Below are 23,303 nucleotides of genomic sequence, written 5' to 3'. Positions count from 1 at the left end.
TAGTGGGGGAGGGGGGTTAATTCTGAAAAATTAGAAAAAATGAGGTAATTTTAACTCGAACGGGTGATCGAATCGCAAATAATTTTGATATTTGGAAGGATATAGTGTCTCAAAGCTCTTATTTTATATCCCGACCGGATCTGGTGACATTTGGGGGGAGTTTGGGGGGCCTAAAATCATGGAAAACGCTTAGATTTGAGGGATCAGGATGAAACTCGATAGGAAAAATAACCAGAAGTTTTAGATACGTGAATTACATAATTGGAACGGATCCGCTCTATGGGGGGGGGGGGTAATTCTGAAAAATTAGAAAAAATAACATATTTTTAACTTACGAAGGAGTGATCGGATCGTCATGAAACTTCATACTTGGAAGAATCTCGTAACTCAGATCTCTTATTTTAAATCTTAATCGGATCCAGCGTCATTGGGGGGAGGGCGGAAATCTTAGCAAATACTTAAAGCGAAGAGATCTGGATAAAACTGGATAGGAAGAATAAAAACCTGTCTATGATATGTGACTGACATGACCGGACCAGATCTGCTCTCTTTGGTGGAGTTGGAGGGGGGAAAATTTTGAAAATTGAGGTATTTACGAATAACTTACGAAACGGTGACCAGATCTTAATGAAATTTGATATTTAAAAGGATCTTGCGCTTTGAAGCTCTAATTTTAAATTCCGACTAGATCCCGTGACATTGGGGGTATTTGGAGGGGGAAACCGGAATTCTTGGAAAACGTGAAAATTGGGGTATTTTTATCTTACGAATAGGTGATCGGATCTTAATGAAATTTGATATTTAGAAGGAATTCATGTCTCAGAGCTCTTATTTCAAATCCCAACCAGATCTTTTGACATTAGGAGGAGTTGGAGGGGGAAATCTTGGAAAATACTTTGAGTGGAGGAATCGGGATGAAGCTTGGGATAGAATAAGCAAATGACCTTGATGCGTGCTTGACGTAACCGTACTGGGTTTGCACTCTTTGGGGGAGTTGGGGGGAGGTGTTCAATTATCTGGCGAGTTTGGTGCTTCTGGACGTACTAGGACGATGAAAATTGGTAGGCGTGTCAAAGAACTACACAAGTTGAATTGATAAGGTCGTTTTCCCAGATTTGACCATCTGGGGGGCTAAAGGGAGAGGAAAAATTAGAAACATTGATGTATTTATAAATTACGACTGGGTGATCGGATCTTATTGAATTTTGATATCTAAAAGGACATCATGACTCAGAGCTCTTATTTTAAATCCTAACCGGCATTAAGCTTCTGATTTTCCTTTTAAATCAATCTATGGATTCTTAGAATTTTGCTAGAGCTCATACCATATGAGCTCTTGGTTCTTAGCTCTTCTTGCCTCGTCACAAGTGCCATATGAGCTCTTAGCTCTTGTTTTATTTTGTTTAAATTTCGCCTCCCTTTCGTTTTTTTCTGTATAGCACCAGTGTGTTTCTTTTATTTTTTTCATGTTTTGTTTAACCCATTTATTTCCCATTAAACCATTTAGTTAAAGGCTTCCAGACTTGGGATCGCGACAAAAATCATTCAGCGCCTGCATAGCATCAGTTCGAAATGTAATACTGTATACCCGTGTGAGACCTGGCATCAAAAGACTTCACCTTAAGATCCTTGACATTAATTTGATTTGCCCCAAAGGTATGATATGTTGAGACGTCCTCTTCTGTGAGCCAGCACCCTCCTGGAGACTACAGCCGGGAGGACGGAGGAAGAATCTTTGGTGAAAATTCAAAGAGGAGCTTTGACTATGGGGGGCATGGTTGGAGCCGGTAGAGGGATGGGATGAAGATCATCGGGGAACCTACAGCCAACAGATTAAAGCGGTCGTCGGAATGAATTTCCAAAATCCATTGGTTCCGGGCTGGACAGTTCATTGTCTGGCTCCCACCGAAGGTAAGTAAGCAAGTTGGTCCCATGTATTATTTTATTATTTTTTTAATGGAACATCTAATCAATTGGAATTTCTTTTTGTGAATATACAGCTTTTAAAACCTTATACTAATTCAGGATTTTTATCGACATTTTTGGAAATTTTAGGTTGCATGGGTCACTAAATCTGGTGATAAAGCATTAGAAGAACCAATAGCAATCTTACCGACATCTGCAACTGTTATGTACCCTGCATATGCTAAATGTATTCAGTCATATGAAGACCTGCCCTAACGTATGAATCAGTACAATTGCTAGTGAGGTAGAATGACCTTTTTGGGCCTTTAACTTCATTTTCAAAAATCACGGAATTTTTTTTAGGTTCGTAGCTTTTGATGGGTAATATTGATTTGAATGACTTTTATGTATTTGTAATCAAGATAAAGAGCTAATTCTTTTGATGAATCTATTATTAATGCTAAAATTCAGTTTTTCGAAGATTTGGTTCATATTGGGTTGACTCGCTCCTTACTTGCAGTTCATTACCACAAACCATTTGACATATCGACGTAGGTTATAGCGATCATGCGACGAATTTGCTGTCAGAACTGTGACAAACTCATTCTACATTAATAATCGCGGACTTTTTAGCAAGATATAAAGGAGATAACTACGATCTTATAGTAAAACGCTTGACTTGTGAGTAAAAAAAATTTATAATAATAATTTTGACGAAATCATGCCACTCCTTATATTCCCGGGATATTCGAAATCAGCATTATCGAATTAGTCTTAAATCTCCCTTAGATCATTTGTGCCCGTCGGATTGCTATTATGACAGATTTTTAATTTTGGTTTTTAGATTATATGTTCCAAATAAGATCAATAAAAAAAAAAAAAAAAAAAAAAAAAAAAAAAAAAAAAAAATCTAGAAAAGGATAGTTTACTTCGGGAAGATAGATGACTGAGGTTCGGTGTCTTTTGGTCCCCTTGAAAACTTTTCCTATTGACTCTTTGTTCATATTAATTCGTTTTTTGCCTCTCGATTGATAGCCTACCATTCATACAGAGTAGGCCACGTTTATTACCATAAGCTTACACAGCCAACACTGAAAGAGATTAGGGATCACGGTATTTTCTCCTTTGATCTATTAAATAAATAAAAAATGTTTAACTGAAAGTAAGGAGCGACATTAAAACTTAAAACGAACAGAAATTACTTCGTATATGAAAGGGGCTGCTTCCCTCATCAATGCGCTACTATTTACACTAAAGTTCGATTCTTTCTCACAACTCTACTTTTTAAAACAGTAAAAAACTTTAGCGTAAAGAGTGGGGCGTTGAGGGGGGAGCAGCCCCTTCCATATACGAAGTAATTTCTGTTCGTTTTAAGTTTTAATGTCGCTTCTTACTTTCAGTTAAAAAGACTTGTTTTTTTATTTAATTTCTGAACGTTTTTGAATTATTACATGTTTTGATTTTGGCTCTCCACGCATGAATAATTAAAACAAAATTTGAATTTTTTTTTTTTTGGCTAAATGGTCTTCTCATATTTTTGATCGAATGATTTTGAGAAAAAAAGGAGCGGGGGAGGAGGCCTAGTTGCCCTCCAAATTTTTCGGTTGCTTAAAAAGGCAACTAGAATTTTTAATTTTTTACGAATGTTTTTATTAGTAAAAAATATACGTAACTTACAAATTAACTTACGTAACGAACTTCTATATTCGTATATTTTTATTATGTATATGAGGGGGTTTACCCCCTCGTTAAAACCTCACGCTTTACACTAAAGCTTTAATTTTGTCCCAATTCCTTAAGAATGACCCCTGAATCACAAAGGCTATGGAATAATTACTAAAAATACCTTAGCGTAAAGAGCGACATATTTAGGAGGAGATGATCCCCCCATATGCATAATAATCTCTGTTCGTTTTAAGTTTTAATGCTTGTCCTTACTTTCAGTTAAAGGAACTTTTTCATTTTTATTTTTTCATTGTTTTTAAAAATAATGCTAGAAAATCCTGTGCCCCCTTCATAGAATTTATCTTCTCTCATGACAAATTCTTCAAAGCGAAGATCCTCCCATGTAGCCCCCTCCCGTCAATCCCCCCCAGCCAAAAAATGTTCCTGAAAAGGTATGTACACTTCCCAACAACCATTACTGTATGTAGACACTGGTCAAAGTTTGTAACTTCCAGCCCCTCCCCCGGGGACTTTGGGGAGTAAGTCAGGCCCAAAGACATAGTTATTACGTTTTTCGACTATGCTGAACAAAAATGGCTATCTCAAAATTTTGATCTGTTGACTTTGGGAAAATATGAGCGTTTGAGGGGGCCTAGGGTCCCTCCAATTTTCGGTCACTTAAAAAGGGCACTAGAAATTTTGATGTTCGTTAGAATGAGCCCTCTTGCAACATTCTAGGACCACTTGGTAGATAAGATCACCCCTGGGAAAAGAAGAAAAAACAAAAACAACAAACAAATAAACACGCACCCGTGATCGGTCTTCTTGCAAAAAATACTAAGTTCCATATTTTTGTAGATAGGAGCTTGAAACTTCTTCTATAGAGTTCTCTGACACGACACGCTGTATGCGATGGTGTAATTTTCGTTAAGATCATATGACTTTTATGGGGTGTTTTCCCCTACTTTTCAAAAGAAGGCAAATTTTCTCAGGCTCGTAACTTTTGATTAGTAAGACTAAATTTGAAACTTATATATTTAAAATCAGCATAAAAATCCGATTCTTTTGATGTATCTATTAGTATCAAAATTTTATTTTTATAGAGTTACTTTACTATTGAGCCGGGTCGTTCCTTACTACAGTTCGTTACCACGAACTGTTTGATAAGCTTCAACCTGTATATTTTGTAAATCTTAACATTGGGACTTTCCTGAAGCTGTGACATTTTTAAAAACAAACAAATTTGGGACAGGGGGCTCTTACTACTGTTCAAAAACGAATCCAGGATTTTGTTGGGGGGATGGGGGGGGGGTGGGGAGAAGGCCACAAAAAAATTAAAAACGTATCAAAAAATCGTTTGTATTCAGTTTTATTACATTTTTACGAGTCAAAAACACTTCAGGAGGTTCAAACACCCTAAAGCCCCCCCTGGACACGGTCTTGCTACTGTGTGCTCCTATATTTACATATTTGTTTTCTTCTGTCGTTTTATTATTATACAAGCCTATACTTTACTTTAGACTTACTCTTTCAGATGGACCCCTTAGACCCCTTGTACCCGCTGGGATATCCTTATCATATGCTCTTTTAGACGTGTATGGAGAAAAAGGGCATTGGCAGAGGGCAAAATCCCCTCCAATTTTTTCATTAACTCAAAAAGACCACTAAAGCTTTTATTTCCTTTAGAATGAGCTATCTTTCAATGGAATAATGGTTCAATACAATCACCTCTGGGGAAAACAGACAAACATGACAAACAACATAAAAATACGCACCGGTGATATTGTTTTGCCAAAAGATACAAAATTCCACATGTTTGTAGTTAGGAGTGTGAAACCTCTGCCGTTGGGTTCTCTAACATACTGAATCTGATGTTATGATTTTCATTAGGATTGCTTGACCTTTTGGGGGTGTATCCCTACTTTTTTGAAAATCAGACAAATTTTCTCAGGATTGTATTTTTTTCATTAGTATTGTTAAATTTTGGGACTTTTATTTAATCAGAACCAGCTTGAAAACTCAATTCTTTGAAGGTAGCCTATCTATTGTTCTCACCGCGACCTGTTTGATTTCGAAAAAAGAAGCAGTCACTTTAGGATTTACCCTTTGTAATTGAATGATTCTATAGGCTTTTTAGAGCCTTAATCCGAATAGATATTTTGTGATCGTTTTTTCACTAATTATTTTCGGTTCATCCTGAGCCAAAATGAGCCGTTTATTGAGGTGCGCTAATTTCTGCTACCTAAAATTCTGACTAAAATTAAGAAATCTCTTGAGGAAGTTTTTAGTTATTTTCCTCTGACCATTGGCGCAATACTATCATTCCTGAAAAAGAATACTGTTTTAGGGGAAAGGAGTCTTCAATAATTAGAAATAATTTCTTATCAAAATGGTCAAATTTTCAAAACGGTCCGCATTTTCATACGAATCTTGAGCTTGAGGTGGTGTCCCCTCCCAACCCATCCTCATTTTACCAGTAAGAGTAACATTGTATTCATTTTATTTAGCGCTTGAGGTCAAAAATGGGAGAAGGGGGTAATTCTTCACCAATAACATTTTATGTTAAGTCCAAATATCTTCCCTCAAATGAAGGCAGGTTGTAGATACCTTTAATCTCTCGCATGTTTCATCGGAAGGACAAGGGTATATTTTGAGGGGAGGAGGAGGCCTGGAATGCCAAAAAAGTGAAATCCAGTTATAAATCTCTGTTAACAAAATTATTTTAAAATATCTTGATTTTGGGCAGATCCTCCTCCACCTTCACTTCCTTCTGTAAGTGCAAAGGAATTATGTCGTTAGATGCGAAATTAAGCACCCTCAACCTTTTTTTAGGACAAGAGAGTTTTTATGGCAAGAAGGCCATACTTCCTTTGAAACTAGAGAAGAAAAGGAGTCTGAAGTGTTCGATATTTTAGGTAAAAATAACTTTGTAGCGATTTAATTTGTGTATACATACTTGATACCAAAATTGCAGATTTTCGCTTTTTGAGATATGAACATTTTGAATTTTTTCAAAATTCTTTTGAAGTTTTCTTTGGAAAAAAAAATTTTTTATGTGATTGGATCCGCTTTTTTCCTCTCTTATGAACTGTGCAAAACTTAAAAATAAAATTTACAAATTCAAAGAAATCCAGTATAAACTAATTAAAAATCCGCTTACAATCGCAGAGAGATTTAGAAAAAAAACTATTCTTGGTAAGATTATCTATCTACATAACTTGTCATGTCGGTAACTTTCAGCCAATCACTGATCTTTAGCTCTTTTTTGGCACTATACAACGGGGACCTGAAGCTAAGCAATTACTTCTCAATATATATTAACGGTCAGCAATTCTTAGAAAAATAGTGATGAATTTTAAATGTAGTACTGGTAGGTCTACTCTGTTTTGTCTCACCGCAAGAGGATTGAGTTGAAACTTCAAGATTTTTTTTTTGTGGGGGAGGAATAAAGGGACTTATAATTTTGTGTTGAGGGGAAGGTGCAAAATATTTTTTTGTGTTTGTCACAAAAATATGTGCTCGAAAGAATTGAAAATGAAATCTGGTTGTCTAAATTGGTTAAGTGGATACTTACCAAGGACATCAAATTACAAATGTGCTTTGCGCCCTGCATCCATATGAGGTCCTTGCATTTCTGAGAAGATTTTCTAAGATTTTTCTTCTAGACATAACAAAATTATGAAGTGTTTAGAACAGTATCAGAGTTTCATCACTGTTGCCACGTTGAATTGTGAAAATAAATGAGCAAATCTAATTATTTGGATCAACCTTGAACGACCCGTGAAGTGACCGATGAAATGAGATTTTGTGCGGATATTTTTTTCCTTTAAGTTTCTACTTGTAACTGATCTTATGTAGGTATAAAGTGCCTTAAATCAAAAATTTTGTTAGGTTTGAAAAATTATTTTCGATAAAAATGATTTTTGTATAATGGGGGAGAAATCTGTAAACTTTTGAATGCAAGTCTTTGGACAGGAAACATGAAACCTAATTTTAATGCAACATTGGTGTATTTTATCATCGAAATTTGTATTGGATTCAAGAAGCCTAAGTTGGACAGGGGCTTGTAAAATTTATGATGCCCTGTCTTTTGAAAATAGAAATAAGAAAAACTGGGTCTATGATACCAAAAAGTAGAACTCAAACAATTTTAATTTAGTAGAACGTGTTTCTAAGAATCTTGGAAATAATTCTATATACGGATTTCTGACGTGTCACAGGTAGTTCCTCTTGTGGAGTACTTCTGTTCTTCTCTTGTTTTTGTTTTCAAACGATGTAGTCTTTTTAAAATTAATAAACAGTTTATAGTAAAGACACTCCTTTTCTATCTCCTCCCACCTGAACCCTTAGCTCTGAAAGATTTGGCTACGTGCGTACCTGAACACGCATACCAATATTAGATGTTTATTGTATGTTTAACTGAAAATTGGCAGAGGCATTCAGGTATATACTCTTTTTTTAATGTCTGTTTATATTTAAGTTAAATATAAAAATTTAAACCAAGGTAAATTTAAGTTTATATGAGTTAAACTACAAATATTTGTGTATTTGATTCCGCATAAAATATGGCGAGGAATTAATCCAAAAGGGTTTTTGTTTCGTAATAATGCGTTTTTTTTTATATATTGCACAATCAAATGCTACCAATCGTTTGAAATATAATGTCTCCATAGAGACATAGCATATAATGTCTCCATCTTCGTTGTACTTTTAACGCATCTTTAAACTATGATTGTCTAAAAGTATATTTACCGTCAAAATTCATGGGAATGGGCTTCTTTGAAAAATGTTTTCTAAGGGGATGATCTCAGGCCCCCCTCCCATCAAGTTGGCAAGTATGCACCTTTTGCCATAATAGTATATGTACCATTTGCCTAAGATATGATACATACTATTGCCTGGAACAGCGAACGCTTGTAAATCAGCCTAGATATCACTAGCCTCTAATTACCTATATAGGTCAGTGATAAATATCTGAAACATGTTGGATATCTAAATGCTCACCGTTAAAAATCTGATATAGTTCAATGCTCTGATTAACTTATGCTCTCGGCTAACTTAAATATGCTCTGGGATGTTACATAAAATATTTTAGGCTATTCCATTGCATCCATTGTTGTCTGATTTTTTTTTTCTCAGAAAATGAAAGTTTTAAAATCAAAGATTTTCAGAAGATTTTATTTGATTTTGGTTACAAAGACTGTGTTTTTTTGGTGCAATTTGAACAAATTTCTTAGTATAATTTATCAGGTATCTGTGACATTTATTTTATTATCATTGATGTTTCTATCATGTCTTCACCGAAATTTCAGTTCGGCTGCTGGGAACAAACAGGGATTTAGTAAATCATTGATGACTTATATCTTCCTCGGCAGTAAAAATTTCCATTTTTACCGCAGTTAGATATTCCTCAGAAAGATATAAAAAAAAGATTCTGCAATAATTGATATTTGACTAAGTGAATCCTCTTCTCCTCTTAAACAGGCAAAACCGATATTCTTGGTCTGAAGCTTTATTACCACCATTCTTGTTAGATATCTTGTGACTGTATACCTGCTCGAAGTGTAAGATAAAATGTATAAACATACAAGTAAAACATATATTATTCTTACGTCTGTCGAGGATGTTGGTAATTATTTAGTTCTGTTAAGCTTATTTTAATACCTTATTTTAAGTTCAATACCTTATTATTTTTCTTTTATTGAGGAACTACAATTGAATTATGTGCATACACATATGTACTTGAAACAGAACTTCAGTCTTCTGACCTGCCTGTGACCTAGTAAGAACACATTTGTTTTAGGAACGTGTCAGGAGATGTTGGTAATTATTTAGTTCTTTTAAGCTTATTTTAATTTCAATATCACATTGTCTGCAACTGAATTATGTGCATACACATATGTACTTGAAAGAGAACTTCAATTCAGTCTTCTGACCTGCCTATGAACTAGTAAGAACACGTTTATCTTGGGGCATGTCAGGAAATAAAATTGCCCTCGATACCAAATGTTCCCATTATCAATTCAGACTATATTGATAATGTGACAAATGTGTATTCTTTTCCTCGTTGAGCTGCCACTGGAGTCACTATTAAAAGAAATCAATAAATTATGTCTGTGATCCTCCAGTCCTCTCGTACTACCTCTTGTATTTAATTTTCGTGTTGGGGATAACAAAAAAACTCCTTGTGTGTGCCAACAAGTATTGTCTTTTGCTTGTTTTTTTTTGTAAATAAGCGGATAACGTTTACTTGTGTAATGCAAAGTTAAGGGAATTAGTAACTTATTAATTAGTTATTTATTAATTTTGTTTATTATATGTTTTGTATGTTGTTGTTTATTTTTATAGGGAGCGACCTCAAACATGCTTGGGCAAAACTTTTCGAAAAAGTTTGACATTGGAATTGAGAATCCCGAGACAAAAGAGAGAAGCCATGTATGGCTGAACTCATGGGATATTACAACCAGAACCATGGTCCACGTCATGTCCTAATCATGGTCCACGCTGATAATAAAGGACTGGTCCTGCCACCTAGAATAGCTTCTGTACAGGTAAGTTTCCCTTAAATGTCTTTATCTTAACTCTTAACCCAGTCTGGTTGAACCAATGACCACATTACTTAATACCACTGGGAAGAGGAGGGGGGTAGATATGCCCCCCTTCAACCATCATTTTTAGTCGAAAAACATTCAGAAGAAAAGTGTAAGAAGTATTTGGACTATTATTACCTGGTAAAATTACCTTATAAACTTCTTACCTTATAAACTACCTTACTGCATTCCAAAATATGTTTTCCACTATCTATATATTTCTGTTATTTTCTCCATATTAAAATGATTTTTCAGGAAAGGCATATTTTCTTCTTCATCTTCTTGCTTGATTTTCCCTAATATCATCATCACTATAATTAGTGTTACAAATTGTGGCCAAGTTCAAATTATATCGTGCATACAGGCCAGGATTTACCGCTAGACCCGGGCCAAGGGACGCACAATGCTAGGAGGCACAATACATTATCACTGAGTAATTCTTTTCTTCACATTTGACCAATGCGATTTACCGTCTTAGTGCCAAGTGCCCTCTGCCGCCGTGTAAATCCACGCCTCTAAAATCACGAACCATGTAAGTGAGTTATGGGTAAAGCTGATGCAGGGTATTACGCCTATTAGGCGTAATACCTATTAGGCAATAATCCCTACCTGAAATTTTGTCCAATTCATAAAATTTAGCAAAAATGTATACAAAATGAAATTGCTTTAGATGAAACTTCAATAAATAGAGTATTGGCCTTTATTTTCTCCTTTCTGAGTTCGTTTTTTTTTTCATTTGCTGGTCGATTGCACTCAGAATGTATTTTTAGGCTTTTAACTGTTATTTGTATGCCGTTTTTCCATGAAGAGTTCGTTTTCCGTTATTTTCTACGAGGAAAGAGCAAAAGTTTCATATGACAAGATACATAAGTGAGAACAACATTTTGTCAATAAGTTATAATTTTATATATTATTTGTCAGTTTTTTTTATTGTGTGGGATCCCTATTCTTTTTAAAGCAAACCTTGTGGCTTTTAAATAGGCTGAGCTATCTCTCCCTCCAAACTATATTTCCTTGTGTGTCTAAATTTGCTGCTCAGCATGAGTTAGGTTTTCAAGGAGGCACACTCGTGCCTCTATAAAGAGGCGACACACGACAATGTTAAGCGATCTTCGGTTCCAGTGGTCGCAGACGGATGGGGAGGGATGCATTTCGTAGCCCGAGCTCCAACTAAGAAACCTGCAAAATTTCATCCCCCTCCAACTTTTTCTTCATGGGGAAAATCTGGCCGAAAGTTTCGACCTGTCAACCCAAGCCCCCCTTTAACGTTGTCCGATCGGGCTGAAATTCACAAGTTAAGGTTCCCTAGGGCCCAGGAGCTTATCCGCGAAATTTCAGCTTGATCCGATAACTCCTTCCCTGTTTTCCAGAAACCACGCATAGCCACTTAAAATTCATTTACTTTCTTTTTCGCCACGCCTACAGGTCACATCCGACATCGGATCTGGGTGTACGAAGACTCATTTGATGCGGAATTCTCCGAGTAAGTGCCCATGAAAGTTTCGTAGGAAAATCTTAACCCCCCGAAAGTTTCGACCCTCCAAAACCCCCCCCCACCCCTTTTAACGTTGTCCGATCGGGCTGAAATTCACAAGTTAAGGTCCCCTACGGCCCAGGAGCTTATCCGCGAAATTTCAGCTTGATCCGATAACTCCTTCCCTGTTTTCCAGAAACCACCCATTAGCTATTTAAATTAACGGATTTCTCTCCATAAGAGCCCATGTTAATTTGAAATTTTTAAAAGCTATTGAGAAGTTATATTTACACACATGCAAGTTATTAGCTCAGCTGGTAGAGCGTGAGACTTTTAATCCTCTGGTCAAGGGTTCAAGTCCCTTACGGGCGATTTTTTTTCACAACATCAAAAAAATTTTGATAACACCTGGACAGCTTATCATTTGAGAGATAACAGAATATTAGCTTCTTATGAGCAAAAGAAACATTTCGGTCATTCTATCTATTTTTTTTTCTATTTTATACAATGATTTAAAAGCGGGGGTGGGTTCCTCTCCTAATTCCTGTACGAGGAGTACAGGAACTATTAAATTACATCCACCATGGATTGTAGAAAAACGTACAGAATTAATATGAAAAAAAATTAAACCTGTACAAAAGAGTCTTTAAAAGCGGGGGGTTTGCCTCTCCTAATAGTCTTCTTATAGTCCTAATAGTCTAATAGTCCCATGTTAATTTTTGAAATTCTTAAAAGTTACGAATATCAACATTCAAGTACATCAAAATAATCAGCTCGGCACGGCGAGAATGACTGCAAGCATCATAAAAATCCAGCTCCATTCCAGAAAAATTTTTGATAACACCTGGACAGCTTATCATTTGAGAGATAACAGAATATTAGCTTCTTATGAGCAAAAGAAACATTTCGGTCATTCTATCTATTTTTTTTCTATTTTATACAATGATTTAAAAGCGGGGGGGGCGGCAGCCACCCAAGTTCCTCTCCTAATTCCTGTACGAGGAGTACAGGAATTATTAAATTACATCCACCATGGATTGTAGAAAAACGTACAGAAATAATATGAAAAAAACTTCGTTTTCTTAAAGAGTTAAAGAGGCTGCGTCCCAAAGTCGAACCTTAAAACGTACAGGAATTAGAAGAGGCAGTTGGGGGGCTGCCGCCCCCCAAACCCCCAGCTTTTAAAGACTCTTTTGTACAGGTTTTTTGTTTTTTTGCTAACCCCCAGCTCTTGGCTTCGGAAAGGCCCTCTTTTAATTAACAAAAAATTGAAATGAATGAATAATGGAATAACTTCGAAAAATGTTAAACACAAGAGGACAGGAGAACCATTGCGCCGAAACTAGTAATTAGTAACAATGAAGTCCCCCCCCCCCAAAAAAAAACCTGTACAAAAGAGTCTTTAAAAGCTGGGGGTTTGGGGGGCGGCAGCCCCCCAACTGCCTCTTCTAATTCCTGTACGTTTTAAGGTTCGACTTTGGGACGCAGCCTCTTTAACTCTTTAAGAAAACGAAGTTTTTTTCATATTATTAAAAGATAGAGCTATTTTTCTCTCAATGTAAAGGGAGCAATGTGATTGTCTTGTCAAAATACTTACAAAAATAGACTAATAGAACTCAAGAATACTTTTTAAAATGAAAATATAGGACAGTAACCTTTCTTGGCTATAGTTTGGCCACCAACTGGTTCAGTAACTTCGCTATTTGGTGTCTCACAGCTCACACAAACTGTCTCCCGGTTTTCTTTTATTATCTTTATGATGGCTTGTCTACAAATATGCAGTGCATAACTAGATGGGGAGTCGTTTTGGTGGGAGCGACGGGGGGCAGTTCTCCCCTCCCCCAATAGTTTGAAGACAAAACTATTCTATAGCCCATGCCCCTTGACTATCCGGATATAAACCCCTCTTGCCCCTTCCCCCCTAATATAAATGCTGGAGCTACTCCCTTGATGATCAGGGACAAAGATGGTTCAAGAACCCACCAAGACTAGTGCCCCATTGTTGACAGCACTGTTTCTTCATTGATTTGTTTTCAGTAATTTATCTTTTTAATACTTGTTTTTACTAAAGTTATTCTTAAGAGTTTTCACCTTTTTATTACACCTTCCTTGTGCCCAATTTGCATCTTATGATAAAGTTATCGCATAAAATATCATTTTCGACTAAAATGTTTGACTTTGATACTTTGATACTTGTCTGAAAGGACGCGGGTTCGAATCCCGGTGTACCCAATTGTTCAGTTTGGGACGGGAGTCAGTGGCGTGACTCTGTAAGCTTAGCCAGAGTCGACCCAGCTTTAAATGGGTACCTGGAGAAATCTGGGGAAGCTAAACAGGAATGGTGTGCGAAAGCACAGGATGGTTGGCCCCCAACCCCCCATTGCGCTTCCTGGCTGAAGGGCCAAGAAACGGAGATCAGCACTGCCGGTAGGGACTGTAAAGTCTAATGCCGTATCCTTTACCTTTTTTATGCTTCACAGCAACAGGCACATCAAGCACGCCATTTGCCAGTAGGCAGATATCCAGTTTAATTTCTAGATTTTCAACATTCATTGAATCTTCACCTGAAAGAATCGACCCGTTACTACTTTGATGGAACAGTAAAATTACTCTGACCATCCTTTTATGACCATTTATGGGGCAGGCTATGGTGGCAATGAATATTTTATTTCTATTATTCCTTTCTTATTGTTGTCCTCTTAACCAAAGAAATTTTGGAAATAGGTTGTGTGTGTGTGTGGGGGGGGGGGGCAGGTAATCATGGCCTATGGCTCTACGTTCAAAAGTGATCAAAGGAAAAAAGTTTTTTTGCCCTGTTTCGAGGCCTAAGTGAGGACTTGCTGCGTAGGGCAAAGCTATTTGTGATATATTCTTGCATTGTTTCGTAAAATGTTGTATTAAAAATGTGAAATTGCTTCTAAAATGTTTTCTACAGCAATTTAATGTCTAATCAGAATTTTCTTTTTTTTTCTGTGTGTTTGTTTTTATACTCCACTGTTTCAAGTGGGTCATAAATAAATTATTATTATTATTGGCGTGTCCTCTGTCAGGTAATCAGAATATGTTGTGGTAAAACAGGTTATATAATTTTAAGGCACCATTATATATATTTTTAAGGTTTCCCTGTAAGTTTAAGACAAAAAAATGCATCCATTTTGCATGTGTATGTACTTGCACAGGGAATATGGAGCACAACATGGTTTCACCCTTGGAATAAAAATATATTCGTCAACAAATTAAATGTATTCGCCAAACAAATTCTTACAGTTCTTTTTTAGAGATGTGATGTAACTACGCGGTGTGTTCCATGTAGTATGGCACTTTGTCAATTGTTGTCAGATAAAAATAAAATACGAAAGAATATTAAGTGATTCTTGAAAAAAGGTGTTTAGTTGTACGACGATTGGAAGTCCTTGACTTTTAATTGGTAGTTTAATATGATTATTAGAAAATATTGCTGCTGGCGTGAGAGCTGACCCCAAGATTTCACGGTGCCAAGATACCGTATATGAAATATCCTGTTTGTTCCCGTAGAATAGTGTCAAAGTGAGTTACTTTCGTAAAACTTTTGTTAATGCTCATGTGAAACGAAAACAAAAATTGCATGTATCTCTTCTTCATCGAGACAGTCGAACACGCCTATATACATCTTGAAAAAGGTGAGAGAAAATTTCAAATGACCCATTAATTTGTTTTTAGGTTGTTATTATTCCCTGTGGAATAACTGCTGATACTAAAGAGGAAGATCAAAATCGCCATTACGATTTATGTAAACAGCTTGAAAAGGAATTGGCTGTTAATGGTATTCGGGTAAAAGGAGATTATAGGGAGAGCTATTGGGACAGCCATTGGGAACTCAAGGTAAGTGCAAGATTTGACAAATTGAAATAAGATCAGAATCTAAAAATAGAGGGAAGGGGACTCGTGCTTTAGTCTCAAGACGAAAAACCTAAGTGTATAAAATAGTTTATGGAACAAAAACGCAAAAAATTTGTTCAAATTCTGCAGAATATTAGAAATAAGGGTATCTTTTATTAGTTCTTTTGTCGTTGCTACCTTATATATATACAATATTGATGGTCTTGTCTCAAAAGTATTTTAACCTGTAGAAATTGTGTTTGCTACTGTGATCGTATTTAGGTTTTCATTAGTCAATCTAAAAGGAAAAAAACTATGGTAAATGTATTAGAATCAGAACCGACAATGAACTGTCTCTTTATATTTCGTCTTTTTATATTTTTTTTTTTTTTTTTTTTTTTTTTTTTTTTTTTTTTTTTTTTAGGTATTTGTTGTCAAAGACATTGATTGGCTCTTAATTTTATGCCGTCACAAGGATAAAAAAGAAAAAGTAATACAAGTAAAAGACAAAAAGATGTTTTGCCATACAACTATGAAATCAGGGGTAAAGTATGGAGGTGAGAAAAAAAAAATCGACGATGGGGGAACAGTTTTGAGAGATAAAAAATGCAAAAATAAATGGCAAATAACAAATTAATATCGATACCTTTATGGGTTTTTTTTTTCGAATAAGCGAGGTTTAGGCTGTGAAATTTATATCAAAACAGGGGTAGGAGCTAAGATCCTGTAGGGATAGGAAACAGGGACAGGGATTTTATGCCCTCATAAGGATAAAAGAGACAAAAAAAAGTAATACATAAAAAGACAATGTATTATTTTACCATACAACTATGAAATCAAGGAAAAAGTGTAGAGGTGAGAAAAAATCGACAAGGGGGAAAACAGTTTTAAGAAATCAAAAATTGCAAAAAAAAAAAATAAATAGCAGATAACAAATTTAACTCGACACTTAGATAGTTTTTTTTTTTGAGTAAATTAAGTTTTGGCAGTGATGTTTATTTCAAAACATGGATTGGATCAAGATCCTATAGGGATTGGAAACAGGGACAGGGATAGGATCAATTCTTCCAGCCAGGGAAAGTAATAGTTTTTTATTCCTGCCATTTTTAATAGTTTTTTTTGTCTTTTATTTTGTCACAGTAACTTGTGGAAGTATTTGTCATAGTCACGGCTTAGTCATACCCAAGGAATGGTAATAAGATTCTTTCCGCCTCATGGAGGTTTGCTAAGAAATGAAGGAGCTGATGTTTGAGCTTTTTCGCCTATATGACAGAGACGCTAAGTTTACCGAAAATCTATTAAGCAGGGGGAGTTTTTGAAGTGTTAGAGGTTTGTTTCGATAGCCATGAAATGTTGGGATCGATTTTTATAGGGTTAGAAAGCTTATTAAGCATTATTTCTATTTGGATGTGTGGTATTAATTGGTATTACTTTTACTTACAGAACATAAAACTATTTAGTGATTTTTTTTCATTATTATTTACTGAAGCCATGCTTTATACAGAATTGTCGGTATTTTAATTTTTTCAAGCCTTGGGCCATGGGGCTTCTCTGCTAAATAAATCCATTTAATCTATTTAATCATTTTTAAAAGCCAATTTTACCAACCCCTATTATAAACTATACTTCGAAAATCATGTAAAAAATCTAAAGGTTCAAATATTCCAGAATATACAAGGGAACGTGAGAAAAGTCTTGCTATTTTATTCACAATATGAAATTAGTTAGAATGAAAATGTCTTGCTTTTTAGTTTTTTTTTGTTTCTGTTTTTTTGTTTCTTTTCTTTAGTTTCCTGTCTCTTTTTTGTCTTTTCCCAAACCCTTTCTTCATTTTTGTCTTTTGTGGACATTTTTGGCCACTGTTAAAGTGAGTGCGAGAAAATTCCTGCCTTTTTATTCACAAGATGAAATCTACTAGAATCAAAATGTCAAAAAGTCTAGAATCAAAATGCCCCCTTGTCTGTCTGGGGGACATTTGTTTTCTGTCTGCTTTTATTTTATTTTTGTCTTTTTCTTTTTTTCCTGGAGTTTGGTCAAATTGGCCTCTACTGATCTTATCTTTTTAATCCTTTTTATTTTCATGTAATTTGATAGGTTAAAACAAGGCCATTTTGTCTTGCTGTTAGCGATATCACTATAGTAAGATTCTTTCCAGGGTGTACCTTTGAGAATTGAACTTGGTCCACGTGATATTAAAAAAGATGAATTTGTTGCCGTCCAAAGGGGCACGGGTAACAAGGCATCCTTTTCTCATGTATTTTCATCCTTTTTTCGGTGTATTTTCTTTTGTTGAACCTGAGGATTACTCCTCTGGTTCCCCGGAACGGATTGAAAGACCGCTGCCAGACCCTCCTGCTTTGTCCAAGCTTGAAACTGGCTGCTGAGAAGTACGGATTGTGCGTGCCCAACAGGCAGAGTTAACCTCCTGTTGGTTGTTAATATATACATTGACATACAGGCGTTCTGTATGTCAATGTATATAATCATTACTGTATTTGAACAAATAAAGTTTCCCCCATGGTAGGCAATCTCTTTGTGTTACTAATTAATTGCTGGGTGTTTAATAATAATTTTGTGTAAAATTAACTTTTTTTTAAGGTCAACAGTGTATACAAGCAATACACGTTGTTTTACTGATGATTTGCATAATCGTCTCTTGGGTTACAATAACATTGTACTGCTTTATCGTCGGGGTTGGTATTTTGTCATTTTTTTAGATCTAGTAGATTTCAACTAAGGGAAATAATTTGGTTAATAAGCACATGGAAGTAAAGCAAATGAAGTAAAAAGTTTTTTCCGTAAGTTTTCTTTTTTTAATAACTAGCCAAGTCAGTAAGTAATTGTGTTTTGGTTGGTACGTTCTTTAATATTAATTTAAAAAAAAATCGGGAAAGAACTTTTCCAGAGAATAATAAAGACCCTATTAAACTTAAGACGACCAGAAAATTATTGTATTAATAATTCAAACTTAAAAATGAAAGAGGTTAATATTAAAAAAAAACAAGTAAGTGAAACCCAAAACGAGCAGAAACTAACTAAACAACCCTAGACAACAAGCATACAAAAGGTGCTATTAGAAAGGAATAAATAAATCTAAAAGTGAGTAAAACTTGGATTGAAAATACTTAAATCTATTTGAAAGGAACAAAAATTCCCACAAGCAAGATTTTGGTAACTGTCCCCATCCCCCTCCCCTAATTGTAGAGAGCTTGTGCCCACAGGGTCATTTACTTTTTATTGGAAACTGTGTGTGTTTCTGGAACAGTCCTTGATAAAAGCTAATGAAATTAAACTTTATATTTGACATTTAATGACATTAATGGATTGTATTTTAAGATTTGTTTTACTGTGATTTTTATTTTGTTTTCAGTACTGTAAGTATAAAAGAAAATATAATTCGTTTTCAGTAAGATTTAACAGCTTCTTAAGTTTAATTTGTCCTTTTACTTTTCTTTAAAACACTTATATTTCGGAAAGGTTATTTCTAGTTAAAATGTGTTCGTTTTTGATAGCCAAAGTTTCAAGTGTTTCAACATTCTCCATTCCATTATCAAAGTTTTTTTTTTATCTTCAAGGTTTCATAAAACTATCAAAGCATCAAAGAGATATTTTTTTCAGTATTAAAGTCTCTAAATTCAATACCCCCCTCAGCACATTCTCAAAGTAATCACAAGCAGATGAGTCAGCTCAACTTATCTTTTAATATAGATTTAGAAAATGGGTTTGAAGCACATTTTTCGTACAGCCTACTGTTTGAAATATGGTTAGTCAGGCGGGTACCCAAATCAATCCGTAGGTACCAAATATAATCCGTTATACGGTCTTTGATATATTTTGAACAAAATTATGACCTCAAAAATTCAACCAGATGAATTTTGTAAAATAAAGGGTGTGTGGGGGGCTAGTTACCATCCGATTACTGTTGTCCCTTAAAAAGGAACATCTTCCATAAATTTATTATTTGCCCCCGGTACATAAATTAAAAGTCTTCCCCCTGGAGTCGTGGGGCTTATGTTGACCTCGAAGTTTTAGTTATCTAAAACAGTGTCCACGAGACACCGTCAACAAAAGAGCTTCTTTCTTAGTTAGATTTTTTGCACCAGCTATTTGAAATTTAATCCCCTTGCCAACTCTGGAACTCAAATAAACTTATTACCTTCAAGCGAGCAGTGAAGGGTCATTAGAGAAATGCTGTTTAAATTTGAATGTCTTGCGGTCCTCATCTTTTCGGTCCTTTTCTTTTCTTTTTTTCTATTCTTTCTCTCCCCCCCCCCTTTTTTTCTCTTTCTTTGATAAATCCAGTCGATTTGTTGTTTCTGTTTTCAAGATTGTTTAATTATTCTTAGTTAAGTTTCTGCCCTAGTCAAGCGCTTTTGTGCTTTCTGGAAGCAATTAATAGGTACACCAGCTAGCAAAAGTTTCGAACCCCTTATTGCCGAAGATGATTATGATCTAACAGCCGACTGTTGCTCAAAAGTCCCCTATATCTTTCACAATTGGTATCAGCCTATTCTTGCTTTCAGTGTGTTCCTTTACTACTGAAGGTGTCAACCCGTTTAAACTTTCAAACTGATATATCTCATGAAAGAAATTTTCTACCAAAAAATGGACAGCATATGCTTTGATCAGCTCATCAAGAGCTACCGACTGCTGTCGAAAAAACAAATCTATCTGTCTTAGTTCAAAATGTGACTTTTTTGTCGTAGACCAAGTTTCTAACGTCATCACTTGGAAGTTCAAAGAATAAACTCTAATTTCTTTAGGAATAAGAGAACTTATGAAGTTTTAGAGGCGCACCTGATACCATTTCTGTATCGGCCAATTTTTGGGTTTCAGTGTGTACTTTACCACTAAAGTTGTCAATACTAAAGTTTGAAAATCTTTCAAACTGATATGCCTCATGAAAGAATTTTTCTACCGGAAAAATGTGAAATTCCACATTTTTGTAGATAGGAGCTTGAAACTTCTTAAATATGGTTCTCTGATACGTTGAATCTGATGGTGTGATTTTCGTTAGGATTGTATGACTTTTAGTGGATGTTTTCCCCTATTTTCGAAAATCAGGCAAATTTTCTCAGGCTCTTAACTTTTTATGGGTATTACTGATCTTGATGAAACTTATATATTTAAAATCAGCATTAAAATGCGATACTTTTGATATAACTATTGGTATCAAAATTCAGTTGTTTTTTTTTAGTTTCGGTTGCTATTGAGCCGTGTCGCTCCTTACTACAGTTCGTTACCACGAGCTGTTTGATCAGACGATTTTGAGAAATAAAGGGTGGGGAAGGAGGCCTAGTTGCCCTTCAATTTTTCGGTTACTTAAAAAGGAAACTTTGAATGGAACTTTTAATTTTTAACGAATGTCTTTTATTAGTAAAAAATATACGTAACATAAGAATTAACTGATGTAACAAACTTCTATGTTCCTATATTTTTATTATGTATGTGAGGGGGTTTGTCCCCTCTTTAATACGTCGCTCTTTACACTAAATCTTAAGTTTTGTCCCAATTCTTCAAGAATGGCCCCTGAATCAGAAAGGCAGTAGAATAAACAGTTAAAATTACTAAAAATATTTTAGAATGCGGTATAGATCTGAATACGAATTGTTTTCTCATGGACAATTATATGTTGCATCAGTCGTCCCTAAACGACTGAAAAATAGGAATTTATATTTGGAGTCAGTCGTTCCTAAAGACATAGTTATTAGGTTTTTTGACTGTGGTGAATAAAATGGCTATCTCAGAATTTTGATCCGGTGACTTTGGGAAAATAATTAGCGTGGGAGGGGGCCTAGGCGCCCTCCAATTTTTTTGGTCACTAGAACTTTTCATTCCCGTTAGAAAGAGCCCTCTCACAACATTCTAGGACTACTGGGTCGATACGATCACCCCTGGAAAAAAACAAAACAAAAACAAAAACAACCCATACAACTAAACACGCATCCGTGATCTGCTTTCTGGCAAAAAATACAAAATTCCACATTTTGTAGACATTGACTTGAAACTCCTACGATAGGGTTCTCTGGAACACTGAATCTGATGGTGTGATTTTTGATAAGATTCTATTACTTTTAGGGGGTGTATCCCCTATTTTCTAAAATAAGGCAATTTTTTTCAGGCTCGTAACTTTTGATGGGTAAGACTAAACTTGATGAAACTTATGTATTTAAAATCAGCATTAAAATGTGATTCTTTTTTATTTAGCTATCGGTATCGAAATTCCGTTTTTTAGAGTTTTGGTTACTGTTGAGCCGGGTCGCTCCTTGCTACAGTTCGTTACCACGAACTGTTTGATAGTGATTTGTGGTAGTTTTATGCTTGGGAGATCATAAAGTTTATTTTTGTTAATTTTGGCTTAATGTAGCTCTATACTTTTTTTGAAAAGATGTTTATACATTAATTAAAAGTAAAGAAATAAATAAAACATTATAGCAGTGTCATTTAAATGTAAATGCGACACTATGACAACAAGCATGCCAAATATATAAAGTGCTCAAATTTGTTATTTTTTTTGTAAGTAAAATTAAGCTAAGTTAAACAAGCTTGAAACGCAAGTAATCAAACAAAGCAGTTCAAAACCATAAGGGTGGAAGTAGGTTCTCTAAGGTCAGTTTTGGCCCAAGATTTGTTATCTTTGAATGCTTCTGCTTCATCTGGCTCCTTGGTATTTAGGTTAATTTAGGTATTCGTTATTCTTTTATTCTTCTTCGTTTATTCTTTTTATTTGTCTATTTTTTATAAGACTTTAGTTATTCTTTTTTTGAACTCTTCGCTTCAAGTTTCATTTTTTTTTCTGTTCTCTTTCAGGTCTATTAACTGTTATTCCGTGATTTGAGTTATAGATGGTGCTTAAAACACAATCACAGGACAACAGTATAGACTACTTTGGATTCAAACCACTAGTATCAGTATCACATCCAGTATCCCCCCTTTCCCAGATTGCGAGAAGTCACTAAGCTAGAATTTTACCTGGAAAACCACTAATATAGACCTTCGACTTATCTGTTTCCTTTGTAACAATAAATTACAAATTTTATACATACAAAAAATATTATTAAGGATAAATAAAAAAAAATTATCATGGCTCCTGTTTATCTATTATAGATTGATCAAAGTGAGGAACTATTTGTATCAGGGTATAATCAGTGTTGCTGCCATAATTACCTTAAATTACCTTAAATCGCATTGTCCAGCGAAACAAGGATTAAATCCTGTAGAATCGCTGGTTAGTGATAACAATGGTTGGACATCTCAACAGCATCCTACTCAGTTCGCCACGACTTTGATAACCATTCTCCATCAACAACTCTTTTAAAGGCAGCAGTACTGGGAGTAGTGACCGCTTTTTCGGTGAGCGAATTCCGCAAATTCACTATTCTGTTAGCGAAGAAGTTATTGGGTAGTCATGTGGCAGCTCTCTTCTCATATAGTTTCCGACTATGCCGCCTAGTTCTGGCAGACCGGTCAAGTTGAAATGGCTTATTTAATGGAGAGTTAGAATTCAGGATCTTATGCGTCATAATAATATCACCCATTTTACATCTGTAGACGAGAATGGGGAGTTTCAGTTTCTTCAGACAGAAGGAGTAGTTTAAGTATTTGCATCACTCAATTTCTTTCGTAGCCCGTCTCTGAACTACTTCTAACTTCTGTTGGTCACCTTTGTTGAGGTGGCTAGCAACACACATGCCAAACTCCAAATTAGGCCTGACCAATGCCTAATATAATTTAGTCATCACCATAGGTGACCCACTAGTGATTATTCTTTTTATAATGCCAAGGAATTTGAGTGCTTTGGCTATAGCTGT

General features: G+C 35.3%; 1 protein-coding gene across 2 annotated transcripts; it reads left to right on the top strand.

Moving 5' to 3' along the window:
* The first annotated feature begins 273 nt into the window (after nt 1-273).
* LOC136028968 (bifunctional glutamate/proline--tRNA ligase-like) lies at nt 274-22,589 on the top strand. Of its 2 annotated transcripts, XM_065706964.1 has the most exons (5): nt 274-1,911; nt 6,403-6,485; nt 9,919-10,121; nt 15,334-15,495; nt 22,303-22,589. In XM_065706964.1, exons 3-5 carry the CDS (start codon nt 10,008-10,010, stop codon nt 22,309-22,311), a joined length of 285 nt encoding a protein of 94 aa, XP_065563036.1. In that variant the 5' UTR covers nt 274-1,911; nt 6,403-6,485; nt 9,919-10,007; the 3' UTR covers nt 22,312-22,589. The 2 variants fall into 2 exon arrangements, with proteins under 2 accessions (XP_065563036.1, XP_065563037.1); XM_065706965.1 differs by lacking the exon at nt 6,403-6,485.
* Nucleotides 22,590-23,303: the final 714 nt, after the last annotated feature.

Source organism: Artemia franciscana, chromosome 7 (assembly GCF_032884065.1).
Source record: "Artemia franciscana chromosome 7, ASM3288406v1, whole genome shotgun sequence".
Lineage (NCBI taxonomy): Eukaryota > Metazoa > Arthropoda > Branchiopoda > Anostraca > Artemiidae > Artemia > Artemia franciscana.
This window is presented reverse-complemented; position numbering and strand designations above follow the sequence as displayed.